The sequence below is a fragment of the Oryctolagus cuniculus genome, chromosome 4 (genome assembly GCF_964237555.1).
Source record: "Oryctolagus cuniculus chromosome 4, mOryCun1.1, whole genome shotgun sequence".
Taxonomy (NCBI): Eukaryota; Metazoa; Chordata; class Mammalia; order Lagomorpha; family Leporidae; genus Oryctolagus; species Oryctolagus cuniculus.
This window is the reverse complement of record NC_091435.1, coordinates 12,309,429-12,327,427: the sequence shown is the minus strand read 5'-3', so window position 1 is coordinate 12,327,427 and position 17,999 is coordinate 12,309,429. Positions and strand designations below refer to the sequence as shown.

At 40.5% G+C, this 17,999-nt stretch overlaps 1 protein-coding gene across 32 annotated transcripts in view; it reads right to left on the bottom strand.

The window, feature by feature from the left end:
- The window catches only part of SYNJ1 (synaptojanin 1), a 105,860-nt gene that overhangs the window by 24,528 nt on the left and 63,333 nt on the right, over positions 1-17,999 (bottom strand). For all 32 annotated transcript variants that reach the window (XM_051858816.2, XM_051858818.2, XM_051858805.2 and 29 more), the window contains 9 exon segments: positions 14,903-15,094; positions 14,458-14,542; positions 11,091-11,231; positions 10,623-10,815; positions 10,209-10,367; positions 8,321-8,477; positions 6,281-6,398; positions 5,968-6,183; positions 1,989-2,067 (listed from right to left, as the gene is read on the bottom strand). In XM_051858816.2, the coding sequence (XP_051714776.2) occupies positions 1,989-2,067; positions 5,968-6,183; positions 6,281-6,398; positions 8,321-8,477; positions 10,209-10,367; positions 10,623-10,815; positions 11,091-11,231; positions 14,458-14,542; positions 14,903-15,094 (1,340 nt within the window).

The window sequence follows — 17,999 nt, the reverse complement described above, 5'->3', positions numbered from 1 at the left end:
GAACTTTCTCTCTGTCTCTCCCTCTCTAAGTCTGCCTCTCAAATAAATAAATCTTTTTTTAAAAAAAAGATAACTAAAAATTAAAAACAATCCAGATGTCTACAAATGAGTCTGGTTAAATAAATTATACATTATTCAGATAATGAAATTTATACAGCCATTAAAAATAATACATTTGTTTGCGTGGAAAGATGTCCATGATATACTACTCTCAAGTAAAGAGGTGGTAAGAAAACATTTTTCATGACTTGGCCTCATTTGTGTCTGTGAATGTAAGTGTGTACATGTATATCACATTTGTGATACATATTTGTGACATATATGTATGTATGCATACTCCCATTTGTATTAATATATGCATGTGCTTACACGAAGGTTCACAGAAATTACTTCATCACAGGATAGGGAGTGGTCTTTTTCTAAAAAAATTTTTTTCTGAAATTGATTTATCTTTTTTTTTAAAGATTTCTTTTTTTAAAAAAGATTGTTTATTTACTCAAAAGAGAATTCCAGAGAGAGAGAGAGAGAGATCGATCTCCTGTGGCTGGTTCATTCCCCAAATGGCCACAACAGCCTAGGCAGGGCCAGCCAAAGCCAGGAGCCAGACACTCCACCTGGGTCTCACACACAGGTGGCCGGGTCCAAGTACTTGAGCTATCATCTACTGCCTCCCCAGGCAAGCTAGCAGGAAGCCGACTGGCAGCACAGCAGCCAGGATTTGACCCCGCATGCTGACACGGGATGCTAGTACTGCAAGTGGTCGCTTAACACAGGGCACAAAGCCGGCCCCTCCTGATTTACTTTTGAATGAGCATATGAGTATTACATTCAGGAAAACAAACAAAATGTATTTAAAAGCAATACCCTTGGGCCGGTGCCATGACTCACTAGGCTAATCCTCTGCCTGCGGCGCTGGCACACCAGGTTCTAGTCCCAGTCGGGGCGCCGGATTCTGTCCCAGCTGCTCCTCTTCCAGGCCAGCTCTCTGCTGTGGCCTGGGAGGGCAGTGGAGGATGGCCCAAGTGCTTGGGCCCTGCACCTGCATGGGAGACCAGGAGGAAGCACCTGGCTCCTGGCTTCAGATCAGCACAGTGCGCCGGCCATAGCGACCATTTATGGGGTGAACCAACGGAAAAGGAAGACCTTTCTCTGTCTCTAACTCTGCCTGTCAAGAAAAAAAAAAAAAAAAAAAAAGGCAATATCCATGTATAGATTTTTCTCCAAGAACCTGAAGTAACATGACAGAAGAGGCGGCTTAGGAAAATCCTCACAGAGTTGCCTACCATTGAAGAAATGAGGCTGGGTTGTAAAACAGCCTATCTATTAACCATATACTTAGAAATTTAGTATTCATTTAGAAGAATTTAGAAAAATAAATAGATGCAGAAAAAATGACACAAGAAGCACTATGAAGAATAAAAGTATTTACAGATGTAAATTTTTCCCATAAATATGATTTTAGGTCAGGAATAGTTCCAAGAATTAAAAAAATAACTCAATAGGCTGGACTTGTTATCTATGAGAATTATTTTATCTATGCTTGAAAAGGGTAACTGGTACCATGACCCAAGCCAGTAAGACAAGTTCCTAAGAAAAGGAGCACCTCCTCCATTACTTTCTCATAAAGAAAGCTTTTTCCTCATTTGCTAGAAATCTGCCCTACTATCTACATTTGAGCCAGAATATCAACTCCAATTAAAAATGTAAAACTTTTTACATCATAATAGAAACCAAATTAGGTGGTAAACATGCTTTCTTCTTAATCTGCATCAATGGTTAATATCTCTAGGGAGGGATCAAAATAACTGTAGGCCAGTCAGAAATCTAGCTTAAATAAAAAATATTAAATAATTTCTCCAGCATACCAGAGGTTTTGTATCCTCTCTAACTGAAAATGCATTTAGATGATCTTGCTGCATGTCTAAAGATATATAATCACCAGAAACTTAATTTTAAAATGGTTTAGAACACAAAAAATGCTATTTTACCTCTTTCCCATTTAAGCTCAGAGCACTCAAAGCAGAACTTCCCTCCAAAAACGTAACCCACATCTTATCTTCTACAAATCTGAAAAGAGAAAAGTGGGAAAAAACAAAGACAGGATTACACGCTAGGCACAGCCAGTCCAGAGCTCAGTGATTAGCAAGGGCCTATGAAAGCCAGAAGTAGAAAGCAGAAGAGGGAGAACGGCTGGACCAGTGGTGGCCTCGAGAGGGCACTCTTCCCATAGCAGTGTTCCAATTCCAATTCTTTTCAAATACTATGCCAAGAAAACCAGAAGGAATGGGCCGGTGTATCTCCATTTGTGATCACTGTTAATCCAACCCAAGCCTACATTTCACTGGCAAGGAAACCCGGGCCAGAGGTTAAGTGACTTGCTCAAAGTGGCCTTAAAAGGAAAATAAGTTACAGGGCTAGGATACAAGTCTCCCTCCACTACTATGTATTCTCGCCATTTCAATGACTTCTCTGAAGGAAATGTCTTTTGATCAAGGAAAATAGGCCGGTGCCGCGGCTCAATAGGCTAATCCTCCACCTAGTGGCACCGGCACACTGGGTTCTAGTCCCGGTCGGGGCACCGGATTCTTTCCCGGTTGCCCCTCTTCCATGCCAGCTCTCTACTGTGGCCAGGGAGTGCAGTGGAGGATGGCCCAAGTGCTTGGGCCCTGCACCCCATGGGAGACCAGGAGAAGCACCTGGCTCCTGGCTTCAGATCAGCGCGGTGCGCCGGCCGCGGCGGCCATTGGAGTGTGAACCAACGGCAAAAAAAGGAAGACCTTTCTCTCTGTCTCTCTCTCTCACTATCCACTTTGCCTGTAAAAAATAAAAAAAAAAAGAAAAGAAAAAGAAAAAAAAAATCAAGGAAAATAACAAGGAGTTCTCAGTAAAAATGCCAGAGAGTAGTCAATGACAAGATATTTACTCTCTGAAGAGTTCAATGGTCTTTGGCATAATTCTAAGTTTATACTTCTGAAATAAGAGGTCCCCAGAGGAAGGGGGGGGGAATTAGAACAAGTTTTGAAGAACATGGTCTCTGATTTTGTAATAAGGTCATCACACAGAAAGTAATAACAGATTAGAATGTTATCAGTTTTATTAACAGAAAAAATTATGAATTTGAACCACTCACAACTGCATAGACAAGGTTAGAAATCACTGCTGGTTTTTCAAAGGTGATAAAGGGAAAACTTGCATACACACTCAATCTCATTCTCTCTCATCAGAATTCAGAAACAACAATTATGGAAACAGAAAGGAAAAGTTTAAAAATCAAAATGTGTACAAGCATTTCACCCTGTTTAAATCAATGAAATCCATAATCACTCCAATGTAACCAAGATAACTCACTCTATTTCTTTGACATAATGTTATTAAGTTGCACAATGTTATATATCATTTGAAGTACACAGGACATCACTCTTAACTAAATACCATAAAGGAATCTTTCTCAGTCCTCTCACCCAATTACCAATGTGCCCCTTATACATTTCTAACTTTAACAAGTGATTCTTGTCCTCACATCTGTAGATTTATGTAGGTCCTATTGGAAGCTGAATTTCCTTCCCACTTCCATTCACTAGAGCAAAAAGTTCTAGAGTTTTTTTCTTAATTAATATAAACATCTGTATTCATCTAAATCTGTCCCATCCACATTTCCAGTGGATTACAGACTTCAGTCACGCCTTACCAGTGTCTTACTCTAGTAAGATAGTCATCTTATCCTTGTTTACTTTTTTTAAAAGATGTTTTACTTATTTGAAAGTCAGAGAGAGAGAGGGAGGAGAGGTAGGACAGGGGGAGAGATCCTCCATCTGCTGGCTCACTCCCAAATGGTCATACAGGCCAGGCACAAAGCCAGAAGCCCAGAACTCCATCTGGGTCTCCCATGCGGGTGGCAGGGCCCCAAGTCCTTGGGCCATCGTCTACTGTTTTCCCAGGAGTAATGAGCAGGAAGCTGAACTGGAAGTGGAGCAGCTGGGACTTGAACTGCCACTCAAATATGAGATACCAGCGTCACAGATAGAGGCAACTTAATCCACTGGGCCACAAAGGCTTCTTTTCCAAGTTGGAAAGTGTAAAACTGGAGAGTGTAAAACTAGAATATATCAGGTGTGGAAAAACACACAATTATAAACTTCTCTGTTAATTCCACTTTCTATGAAGTTAAAAAATTTTTTTAGGCCGGCGCCGTGGCTCAATAGGCTAATCCTCCGCCTTGCGGCGCCGGCACACCGGGTTCTAGTCCCGGTCAGGGCGCCGGATTCTGTCCCGGTTGCCCCTCTTCCAGGCCAGCTCTCTGCTATGGCCAGGGAGTGCAGTGGAGGATGGCCCAGGTGCTTGGGCCCTGCACCCCATGGGAGACCAGGAAAAGCACCTGGATCCTGGCTCCTGCCATCGGATCAGCGCGGTGCGCCGGCTGCAGCGGCGGCCATTGGAGGGTGAACCAACGGCAAAGGAAGACCTTTCTCTCTCTGTCTCTCTCTCTCACTGTCCACTCTGCCTGTAAAAAAAAAAAAAAAAAAAAAAAAAAAAAAAAAAAAAAAAAAAAAAAAATTTTTAACTTGTTTGAGAGAGAAAGAGAGAGACAGTTAGTTCCCAACTGCCGGCCCACGATGGCCTGGGCTAACGCTGGGAGGCAGGAAGACATTCTAGTCTCCCAGGCGGGTGGGCAGGAATCAGATTACTGGAGCCCACTGCCTCTGAGGAGTCTGCACAGGCAGGAAGCTGGAGCCAGGAATCCAACCCGGGTACTTCAACAAGATATGCTAGCATCCCGACCTGCCTGCTCCCTGGACAGTTTTATATTAGAGTAATGTCTTGTTTTCTTACCAATACTTACACTAGTAATGACAGGCATTTTGGCTCTACTTTAACCAAGTTCTTAAGAGACTGGGTTATAAAGAGACGGACAGGTCTCCTGGTTCTTCCTAGCTCAGTGCTGTATTTTCCATTTGCTCAAGAAGACACTTATCTGCCACCCTGCTGCCTACTCACACAGTCCCCATGATGTTTCTAATGGTTTGGCATTTCAGTATTTGGCAAAACTTACTGTCATCTGTAAGCCTGGAAATTTCATTATGTACTTCCTAGAGGCTTAAGATTTTGGAAATTTTTTGTTCTGTTTCATTTTAAAGCTTTGGGATAGATCGTGGTCAACAGAATCTGAGAGAAGTCCAAGTACAACTTCTCCATTTGCTCGCTTTCTGAAAGGACTGAAGGTGTCTTAGGCATGATGTTCACCCTACAGAAACCATACAATATGAATTCTGTGGACTGTGCTATTTAAGGGTCTAGGGAAGCCATCAGACACATGTAGATTTTTCCACATAGATTATACACAGGAGTCACATCTTCAGCTTCTCCTCTACTCTTCTACAGTTCCCGGTACAGAGATTTTTCCAAATACTTAACAAAAGATATCCAAATAAGCAAAGGAATTGAATTGTACCTCTTTCCCTGGGAAATTCAAACACACACACATCATTCTCTCAAAATTATTGCACATATGGATCAGAACATTTTCAAAACAAGGGAAAAGGCATCTGGTTCTGCAAAAGGCAGATGGTGAAGTCAAAACTAGGACGGATGACTCCTGACTATTCATCACATTTCTGTTGGACAGATATTAAACATACTTGAAATTACTTAAAACATCGAGTTTCCTAAATCAACTGCAGAAAAGTCACTTTACTTCTACCTCTCCCTAAAAAGAAAAAAAATAGCAAAACAGATTCTTCTTCTCGTAGGGTTTTGTTACATGTTATATTGTACAGGAATCTTGAAAGATCGAATCTAAATGTGCACATATTTGTCTTCAATTGTTCATATGGAGTTTTACTATCCAATTTATGATTTTTTTTCTTCAGATTGGAAATAAACTCATTCTATTTTAATGCTAAGTAAGGTGACTTCTAGTAATTTTATTGTTTAATGAGTCATGGCTTTTTTAGACAATATTGTACTTACCTTATGAGTATAACTTCACCAAAATTTGCAAACTGCTGCAGAAGTTCATCAATCAAAGCATCATCAAAGAAATTATTTTCTGGTGAAGAACTTTTGATTGAGACCAACACTGTACCATCTGGGGGACCTTGAACTGCAATGACTTCTTTATAAATGTTTTGCCTTTCTTCAGCTTCAACTTCAAATATATCTATATCAATCAGAGCAACAACAGGCCTTAAAGCATAAAGAAGACGGACATGTCAGAAACGTTTTTAAAAGAACACATTTCAACAAATTTAAGTACCATGAGAAATAGCAAGACTTGTTAAACCTGTGGTCAGAAGTCTTCAGCTCAGCTCTCCCATAGTGCAGCAAAGTGCCAGGAGTCCACGTGTAGAGGATTTTGCTTTCATCTTGAAAACTAGCATTTAGAAGATCTAAGTCTTCAGCTGCAGTCAGAAAAAAAGAAAACACAAGAAAAGTCTTATGAGCAGGACAGATTCTGTGGCACAAACAGGTATCTCCTGGGGCTGGCAGTTACCCTAACGATACTCTCCCAAACACCCACACTGGAGGACTTGGATTCCATTCCTGGCTCCAACTCTTATCTCCAGCTTCCTGTTAATGCAGAAGGCAGTGCTGATGGCTCAAGTAGTTTGGTTGCTGCCACTCACATGGGAGTTCTGGACAGTATTTGTGGCTCCTGGTTCCAGTGCCAGAACAGCCAGCTGTTGTAGACATGTGGGGAGTGAAGCAGTAGAAAAGTATGCTCTGTATCTGCCTCTCAAACAATTTTTTTCATTAAAAAAACAAAAAATAGGTAACATCTTCTTTCATTGGCTTCAGCTATCTGAGGCTAGTATACCAGGTATACTTGTTAACAGACGGGCAATTTAGTTTAAACTAAAAAGGGTTTTGGTAATTTTTTTACTTAGGAAAAACTATGGTGTGGTTTTACTTCTGAGATTATTTAAAGGCCTGTTACCAAATGGTGTTTTTTTTTTTTTTAAGAAATTTTGTTTTCAGGGACCTGTGGCAATAGAGGGTTAAGTCTCTGTCTGCAGTGCTGACATATGGGTGTCACTTCCAATCCAGCTCCCTAATGAGCCTGGGATAGCAGCAGAGGATGGCCCCAGTGCTTGGGCCCCTGCACCCGCGTGGGAGACCCAGAAGAAGCTCCTGGCTCCTGGCTTCGGGTTGACTAAGCTCCAGCCATTTGGGGAGTGAACTAGTGGATGGAAGATTCTCTTTCTCTCTGTATCACTACATTTCACTTTCAAAATAGATAGATATTTTAAAAGAAAAAAATTTTAAAAAAATTTGTTTATTTGAAACAGACTGACAAGGGGAGAGGAAGGAATCCAGAGAGAAAGGAAGAAAGGGAGATCTTCCATCAGCTGGTTCACTCTCTAAATGGCCACAATGGCTAGGGCTGGGTCAGGGCTAAGCCGGAAAACTGGAACTCCATCTGGGTCTCCTATGTGGGTGCAGCAGAACAAGTATCTGGGCCATCTTCTGCTGTTTTCCCAGGTGCATCAGCAAGGAGCTGGATCATTAGTGGAGAAGACAGCACTTGAACTGGCACTCACATGGTATGCCACCATTGTAGGTGGCAGCCTATGGCTATGTCACAACATCGGCCCCCCAAATATTGTTTGTTTTTTTTTTAAAGATTTATTTTATTTATTTCAAAGTCAGAGCTACACAGAGAGAGGAGAGGTAGGGAGAGAGGGGGAACGAGAGAGGAGAGGGAGGGGGGGGGGGAGAGAGAGAGAGAGAGGTCTTCCATCCATTGGTTCATTCCCCAGATGGCCACAATGACCGGAGTCGCGCCTATCTGAAACCAGGAACCAGGAGCTTCTTCCAGGTGTCCCACGTGGGTGCAGGCGCCCAAGCACTTGGGCCATCCTCTACTGCTATCCCAGGCCATAGCAGAGAGATGGATTTAAAGAGGAGCAGCTGGGACTCAAACCGGCACCCAGATGGGATGCTGGCACTTCAGGCCAGGGCTTTAACCCACTGCGGCACAGCATCGGCCCAACCAAATAGTGTTTTATAAATAATTTCATAGGCCATGGTCGTTCAAAATATACATGAACCACTTCAGTTTTTCTAGTTAAAAGCCTGAATTAGCATTCAATTGAAAAGCTGATGAAAATGTTTCCTTGTTTCTCTATATGAAATTATATTACTGTCAATATATTGAAAAATTAAGTTATTATGAAGATTTGAAAATATTTTAAAACTATTAAATTTATTTGTTCTATTCTAGTCACTATTTGTTGAAAGAAAAGTAGGTCTCTTATTTGATGTTTATATCATTCCCTTCTTCATCATTAATTCACTAAAACAATGAAGTCTGTTTCCAAACCTGATCTATCAAAAGGCCACTTCCTCCTTCTCCAGAGGACACGATCTGTCCACGCAGGGGTACGGCACTTCTCACTGGTATCATAGTCATCAGAAAACAAATCATATTTGTACGTCGGAGCAAAGGTAACTTTTCCCTCTAAAAATCCTCTGAAAATCTAAAATAAACACACAAAAAGTAAGTAATTTCAAAATCCAAAAAAGTTCTGTTTCCATTCAATGTCTATTAATGCTGGATGTTAGATAAAAGCTGCATGCATCTAAGGGACACTTCTTTTTTTTTTTTTAATTTATTTAATGAGCATAAATTTCCAAAGTACAGCTTATGGATTACAATAGCTTCCTCCCCCCCATAACTTCCCTCCCATCCGTAATGCTCCCCTCTCCCACTCCCTCTCCCCTTCCCTTCACATCAAGATTCATTTTCAATTATCTTTATATACAGAAGATCAATTTAGCATATATTAAGTAAAAATTTCCACATTTTGCTCCCACACAGAAACACAAAGTGTAAAATACTATTTGAGTACTAGTTATAGCATTAATTAAACACCTAAGAGTAACTGTGTATTAATTACAGAGTTCAACCAATAGTTTTAAGTAGAATATAAAATGCAACTTTTGTATTGTTGTGGCTTCCCCCCACAACCTCCCTCCCTCCCGTGGCCCTCCCCTCTCCCACTCCCTCTCTCATCACGCCCTTCATCACGTTTCATTTTCAATTACCTTCATATACTGAGGATCAACTTAGTATATACTAAGCAGGGATTTCAACAGGCTGCACTCACACAACTGAACCAGGTATAGGGTATTGTTCAATTAGTAGTGTTGTTTTTGAGTTTCATAGTTAAACACATTAAGGACAGAGATCCTATGTGGGGAGCATGTACTCAGTGACTCCTGTTGTTGATTTAACAATTGGCACTCTTATTTATGATGTCAGCAATCACCCGAGACTCTTGCTATGAGCTGTCTAGGCTATGGAAGCCCCTTGAGTTCACCAACTCTAAATTTGTTTAGTCAAGGCCGTATCACAGTGGAGGTTCCTTCCTCCCTTCAGAGAAAGGCGCCTCTCTCCTTGATGGCCTGATCCTTCTGCTGGGGTCTTGTTCACCAGGATCTTTCATTTAGATTGTTTTTTGCCACCGTGTCATGGTTTTCCATGCCTGTGAGACTCTCATGGACCTTTCAGTCAGATCCGAATGTCTAAGGGACACTTCTAATTGAATGAAATAAGGCTTAGAAAAAACCCAAGATGTAACCTTTATCATATCACTTATTGTCAATTAAACAAACTACAAAAACATAAATAAGGAAATTCTCCCTGAGCTTTGAGCTACATGAGACATTTAGAACTGTTTGAGATTTTGGATATCATGTAGCTTGGCATCTTATTCTCAAATAGGAGCTGAGATCTAAAAAGATTAAGTGGTGCTCAAAATATTAGATTTTAAGTTAGATGATCCCCAGGAATTGTACCAAGTGCCTCCAATCACCTTCTAAAATATTTTTAAAGTCAATTCTCCCAAAATTTCAAGTCTTAAGTTTTAAGAAGTAAGTTTTTGAAAGGCAGATGATCTGAGAAACAAAACAAAAAAAGATTGCCACAGGATCTTAAACCAGACTCCAAACACCCCTCAAGACTGATTCTAAACTATCAGCCCCCTCCAAAATAAACAAAAGCTATTTGAAAGCGAATCTTATACAAACATTTTTCATGGGACTTGTTCTGTGTCTGCCTTTTTGATTTTAAGAAAAGGTAATTCCCTGTTAACCTTTATATTGTATATTTACATAAAAAAAGACTTCAGGAAATAAAAAAAAAAAAAAATCTGCTTTAACAACCAAAATCCTCTTCCAAGCAAGTATCTTCTCAAGTATGTATATACCTGCCCAGCATTTTTCTGATTGATAAGTTGATCTCCTGCTATCAGAGAATCCCAATTTTGCTGTCTTATGAGCTCTTTAACTTCTTCATTGGGGAGATCGATTCGATAGTTGAAATCACCACACCAAAACACGTAGTCATGGGAAAATAGCATCCTTCCCTGGAAGTATTAAGATAGAATTTTAAATTCAAGGCAATTCATGCTTTACAACTATTTCTTTGCCTCACATACGCTTGCCTTCCCTCCACACCCTGTTCATTTAACAACAGCAGTAACATACAAAATAACTATGTAGGTGAATACTATTGCTATGTCTAGGAGATACCTTAAAATTTCAAAATCCCAGATTTAGAATTTGGGAGAAAATTAAAATAAAATAAAATTTATCATCAAGAACAAACAGCAAGAATTTACCATAGGAAAACTCAATTTTCGTGCTATTTCTATAAAATCTTCATTTCTTTCTTTGACTTGCGACTGCCCTGCAGCAAAGTGGCTACAGACAAAGCAAAGGCTGGTTGTATGGAACAGCATTCGGATTGCAACTGCTCCCTTATTTCCAGTTGCGCCTCCCATTCCAGTCTTCACAGTATCAACTGCAACATCCCTTTAAAACAAGTAATTCTAAATCAAAGACTAGAAATTTCAACAGTTTCACCTATATGCTAATCAAGAATATACATTATATTATCACATACCTATATATTATATGGCACTTTTCATACAGCTCTATGAAGTCACCAGTGAAGCTACTGGTGACTCTTCAAGCACACGTTTTAAAGCAAGAACTAGAGTGAATGTCTCTCTTAATCAACAAACAGTTTAACCCTTCTTCTTCTTAATGGTAGGAAGCAGCCTTCAGAGAGCGCTGCGCTCACTGACCTGATAAACGGAGCGTGCTGTGGTCTGATGAAGACGAACAGGCAGACGCCCACCAACTGCTCGGACGCCAGCAGCACATACTTGTTGTCTCTGGAGATTGTCTTCTGAAGCTCCACAGCCCAGAGCTTCTGATTTGTTGTGCTGCCAGAACATAGTAGAAGGGGAATCTTTAAAAATATATAGACTACAATAGCCTATTTTATAAGACAATGTCAATGATACATTTATCAACTCAAATTTCCTAAGACTGTGAAATCTTCAGGCAGGCTGTTTTTGCTTGTTTCCTTTAAAAAGAAAAATCCAAAATTTATCTAAAAGAATACCACACTCCAAAATCTAACTTACTGGACCTTTAGAAAAAATATTGAGCAGAGCTGGCGCTGTGGCATAGCAGGTAAAGCTACCACCTGCAGTGCCGGCATCCCATATGGGCAACAGTTCGAGACCCAGCTGCTCCACTTCCAATCCAACTCCCTGCTAATGTGCCTGGGAAGGCACTAGAAGAAGGCCCAAGTCTTTGGGCCCCTGCACTCTTGTAGGAAACCTGGAAGAAGCTCCTGGCTTCGGATTGGCACAGCTCCGGCTGTTGCGGCCAACTGGGGAGTGAACCAGCAGATGGAAGTCCTCTCTCTCTCTCTGCGTCTGCCTCTCTGTAATTCTGCCTTTCAAATAAGTAAATAAATCTTTAAGAAAAAAAAAAAGAAAACACTTTCATCACTTTCTTAAGGTGCTCTCTCAAGTCATTCCCTTGATCATTCCATTTAAAACTGTTATCGTCTTCCCACCTCCACAGCCTCATCCCTTTACGGCTATTTATTTTCCATTGTATTTTTCTAAAATGTTCTATAATTTGCTTACTTTAGTTATTGCTAATTGTCTTTTTCCTTTTAAAATGACACAGAATACAGGCAACTGCTCAAATTTAAAAGCAAGCATACTGGGCCGGCGCCGCGGCTCACTAGGCTAATCCTCCGCCTTGTGGCGCTGGCACACCGGGTTCTAGTCCAGGTCGGGGCGCCGGATTCTGTCCCGGTTGCCCCTCTTTCAGGCCAGCTCTCTGCTGTGGCCAGGGAGTGCAGTGGAGGATGGCCCAACTGCTTGGGCCCTGCACCCGATGGGAGACCAGGAGAAGCACCTGGCTCCTGCCTTCAGATCAGTGCAGCGCACCGGCCGCGGCGGCCATTGGAGGGTGAACCAACGGCAAAAAAAAAAAAAAAAAAAAAAAGCAAGCATACTTTGGTAGAATAAAACACACTTTAAAGATTTAAGTTTCATTCATATAATTTGTACTTGCAATATGGATTTAGAGAAATAGTTCTCCAAAACGATCTTAAGACATCCCTGAGGAGACCAAAACCTATGTGGCTGAAATTATTTTATATACTACTAAGACACTGATGTCTTCTTCATCGTGTTGACTGCCATTTGCACTGATGGCATAAAAGCTATAATGGATAAAGTGCTGGGGCCTTCACTTGAATTGAGGCAGCAAACTATACTCACTGTATTATTATACAGTTATTATACAGTTGTTGTTATTAAAAAGTTATCATAATGTTACTGCCATATTCTTGGAGGAAAAAAATACCATTTTACTTAAGAATGTCCATGATGAAACAATAAACAAATTTTTATCAAAGCTCAACCCTTGAGTCAAATCCTTTTCTATTCTCTGATGAATGGGAAATATATACAAAGCACTTCTGTTGCAGACTAAAGTAGTATCATCTCAAGGAAAGCAAAACGTGTAATACTTTGAGTTGTGAGCTGAACTGGGACTTTTTCTATGGAATACAATTTTTCCTTGAAAGAAATAACGACATAATTATTCAGTTAGGCTATTTTGTAGACATTTTTTCAACTGCGTCTGTGTCTTAAAAAAAAAAACAAGCAAACTAATAACAAAACAGTCAAGAGTACTTGTTTCCCATAATAAATCTTGAGTTTTCAAGCAAAATATAGTGTTTTGGACAACTACAGTCTTCTAGCATGATCTTTACAGAGTCCAAATATAACTTTTTATGAGATGAGCAATGATATTAACCAATATGCTGTTCTGATATTGTGTAATATGATGTGCCAAAATTTGTAAGATCTACAAAACTCAGTGACAATTTCCAAATGACCAAAACATAATGTTACAAAATTGTGCAATGGCAAAAGACCAGTGAATTTTAGTATAACAGAGCACAAAAAGTTCACCAACATGGTTTCAGATTCCATCTTGCAACTAACCTTTAAACCACTATCATTTGTAGAGTTCTGTTGTAGTATCAGAAAAGAAATTATACTTAAAGCCTACTAAAATAGTTCCTTTTCCAATTATTTATTTATGTGACTTTTCTCCATATAGTTCAAAATAACACATTGCAACAAATAGACGCAGAAGCAGATGTAAGAATCCAGTTTTCGAGGTCAGCGTTATGGCACAACAGGTTAAGCTACTGCTTGAGAAACCAGCATTCCATATTGGAGTGTCAGTTCAAGACTTGGCTGCTCCACTTCTGATCCAGCTCCCTGCTAATTGTGCTTGGGAAGGTAGTGGAAGATGGTCCCAGTATTTGGGCCACTACCGCCCATGTGGAAGAACCAGATGGGAGTTCCTAGCTCCTGGCTTCAGCCTGGTCCAGCCCCAGCTGTTGTGGCCACTGGGGAGTGAACCAGCAGATGGAAGAGCCTTCTCTCCTTCTCTCACTCTACTTTTCAAATAAATAAATAAATCTTAAAAAAAAAAATCCAGCTGTCTTAATCCAGACATTAAAGAAATTTATAAAACTAAGAAACAACGTCACCCTTTCAGTACATTTTTATTTTATAAAAATACTATGTTAACACATATTGGGTTTATTATTACTATTTTAAAATAAGTGTTTTCACAATTTTTACTTGCTTATTTGAGAGGTATAGAGACATAAAGAGAAAGACAAAAACAGATCTCTGAGAAGCCCAAATGCCCACAGCGGCCAGGGCTGGGCAGAGGCCAAAGCTGGGAGCCAGGACTTAATACAGGTCTCCCACATGGGTGACAGGAACTGTTAATGCTGCCTCCCAAGCTCTGCATTAGCAGGAAACTAGAACCAGTCATCAGTGCTGGGAATGGAACCTACACACTCTGAGGCAGGATGAGAGGGTCTTTACCAAACTGTCTTTATCTCTAAGCTAAACACCCACTCCTGACATTACATGTTTAATTTCTAATTCAACAACTATCAAGAGATACAACTACATTAACAAAAGTTTTTGGAGAGTCTCAATATTTTTAATAGTGTAGAGAGAGAACTGTTGTTTTACAGTTTATAAGAACTAATAATTATCCTCCAAGTTTCTCAATGAGAATATTGTCTGGTGTATTACTGGGCCAACTTACCTTGCATTTACTATGTTTCCAGCATTCAACTCTACCATTTCTTCAAAACCAATTGCAAATATATCAGTTGGTTTACTTCTTTTATCTACAATTAAGGATCAAAGAAATACTTTTAAGTAAGCCTTCGTCAAATGGCGACCCCACCCAATACAACACTAGATCTCATAAAAATCCAGTTTTGTATTCTGCATTTAACTAAAGTCATATGAAAGGCAGAAACCTGTGAGTGAGATAAAATTACTTATAAATTTGCTTTCTTTAAGGTATCCTAAGTTTGCTTCTTTAAGATGGTTGTTCTTGAAGACCCTTTAGTTCATTCAGAAATCATTTTGAAAGAACTCTTTATAAAGTTTGTATCACAGACGGCCGATAAACAAATCACTTCTCACAGGCTAAGAGGTATCAAAATTGTGGAGAGGTAAAAGAATTATTCAGAAACACCAACCTTGAAACTCCTGGATGCCAGCTAGCTTGGGTGCATCAAGAAGCCAGTCAGTGAGTGTCTGATTCTTAAATGCTATGCTGCGAAACTGCTTCCCACCATTTACATTCCAAGTTCCGACACACACTCGAATTTTCTTGGGCTTTGAATACTTATAGAAATTCTCACACATGCTCTTCAGTACTTTAGAAGATGCTAATAAAAAAACAAGACATAATACAATTTCAGTTGCATTAAACCACTTACAAAAATTGATTTTCGTAACTGAGATATGATGTCTAGAAAGCACAATTATTATCACAAGTATATACAAGATACATGCACAGGCACAAAAAAAGATCAGCCTGAATGCAAGGCTCAGCATGAGACAATTAACCAACACACACACACACACACACACACACACACAAGATGGCATTAAATATGATAGCCAAAGTAAAAAAACTAACAAAATGACAACAGCAACATAAAACATGCAGATCAAACAGTCCTATTTCAAGGAAATAGTACATTTTATAATGTATGAAACCTAAGAAATGTATTTTTAGGAATATAGCAATTGACTGCCATACAACAGTCATTAAAAGGTTGAAAAAATATTTTTCCCCATAAACATTTGACACCATTTATATTTAAGATTCAGTGACAGGTGGCTTTGATGAATAATGGCTTCCTGACAAAAATATAAATTAAGAAAGATAATGACATGTCAGAAAATTAAATTACTACTAAACGCTTCTCATCTCACTCAGATTAGAAGCCAATGTCCATAACAATGGCCTATAAGGCCCTACACGGTTAATCTTGTCTCTCTCTCCTGTTATCCCCATTCACTCACTCTCAGCCTCCCTGCTTTCTCAAGATGCCAGGCCTACTCCCAACCCAGGGCCTTTGCACTGGCCACACTCTTCCATCACCTCCTTCAGATCTTATTTTCCTGTGAGCTTCTCTTGACCACCTTATTTAAAACTGCACTCCACCCTAATCTTCCATTATTCTCTCCTTGATAATTTTTCTCTATAGCAACCATCACATTTAAAAGCTTCCTCAAACCCAAAGTCTGAAATCCAAAATCCAAAATGCTTTGAGTGCCAACATGATGTCCAAAATGTTTCCAATTCTGGAGCATTTTTGATTTTAATGTTGTTGATTAGAGATTCTCAGTTGGTGAAGTCTGTGCACAATCCAAACTCTGGTAACTCCAGAATAGAAAGCCCCGCTGGCCCCAGCACTTCGAGGAAGGGCTACTCGATCTAGATTGTACTTAGTTATCTTGTAACTGTATCCTTTCATGAGAATGAAAACTTTGAGGGCAGAAATTTTGGCCTGACAATATCCCTAGTAACTAAAAGACTATATAGTACACAATGGCTGATAATAAATGTTAAAAGAATGAATATTCAATACATTTTGAATTCTCAATCTCTGTCTTAAGTATTTTTTGTCTACCACCTATCTTATTCCCTTCTAAACAATGCTCCATCTTGATTAAATTAAATTCTTGGCACTTAGATTTGACAAAATCTGGGGGCCAGTGCTGTGGCACAGCTGGTTAAAGCCCTGGCCTGCAGCACCAGAATCCCACATGGGCACCGGCTCATGTCCTGGCTGCTCCACTTCCAATCCAGCTCCTTGTTAGTGCGCCTGGGAAAGCAGCAGAGGATGGCCCAAGTGCTTGGGTCCCTGCCCCTATGTGAGAGATTCGCAAGAAGCTCCTGGCTCCAGACTGGCTCAGCCCTGGCCGTTGCAGCCATTTGGGAAGTGAACCAGCAGATGAAAGACCTCTCTCTCCGTCTCTACCTCTCTCTGTAACTCTTTCAAATAAATAAAATAAATCTTAAAAAAAAAATTAGAATCTTAACCAGACCTCAACCTAAAAGCCAGTTAACTGGTAAGAGAAAAAGGAAACCAAAACTACTTTCACTTTTTACCAGTCTTATTTTCTTCTGATATTATTAATTATTTTATGATGCCAAGATATAGCAGTCATGGCTGGCACCACAGCTCACTAGGCTAATCCTCCACCTGCGGCGCCAGCATCCTATATGGGCGCCGGTTCTGTCCCGGTTGCTCCTCTTCGAGTCCAGCTCTCTGCTGTGGCCCAGGAGGGCAGTGGAGGATGGCCCAATTGCTTGGGCCCTACACCCACATGGGAGACCAGGAGGAAGCACCTTGCTACTGGCTTCGGATCGGCGCAGTGCGCCGGCTGTAGCGGCCATTGTGGGGGTGAACCAACAGAAGGAAGACCTTCCTGTCTCTCATTGTCAAAAAAAAAAAAAAATATATATATATATATATAGCAGTCACTTGAGGGTGAAGTGGGCAAACAGCACCTTAGAATTGTTATGGATATTGTTTCGCCCTTTTCATCCCCTGAAAGAACTGATACAGATGACAAACACATCGTCAGGGCTCCCAGCAGGAGAAATCTAGATTCCTCACCCCCCCTGTTACTTGAGATGATTATTACCAGCATGAAAACAGCCCCCACAGTCCATTTTATACTCATATAAGGACAATGCAGCTTAAAAAATTCAGCAGACAATAATGAATGGTGTGAACAAAAGTATGTTGCCGTGTTGTAACAAGTCAGCTTTTACACAGAATAAGAAGGTTAAAAGATGATTCCTAGTTTATTCTTTTTTTTTTTTTTTTTCTCTGACAGGCAGAGTGGACAGTGAGAGAGAGAGACAGACAGAAAGGTCTTCCTTTGCTGTTGGTTCACCTCCTAAATGGCGACTGCGGCTGGCGCACCGCACTGATCCGAAGCCAGGAGCCAAGTGCTTCTCCTGGTCTCCCATGGGATGCAGGGCCCAAGAACTTGGGCCATCCTCCACTGCCCTCCCGGGCCATAGCAGAGAGCTGGACTGGAAGAGGAGCAACCGGGACAGAATCTGGCGCCCCAACCGGGACTAGAACCTGGGGTGCCGGCGCCGCAGGTGGAGGATTAGCCAAGTGAGCTGCGGCGCCGGCCCCTAGTTTATTCTTAATTGGTTGGCACCATAATATACTTAAGGAAATAATGAGGCTGTGCTCAAAGAACAGATGTTCATCCCTAAATACCACACCATTTTAGAAAATAGGTTTCATTATGTAACCC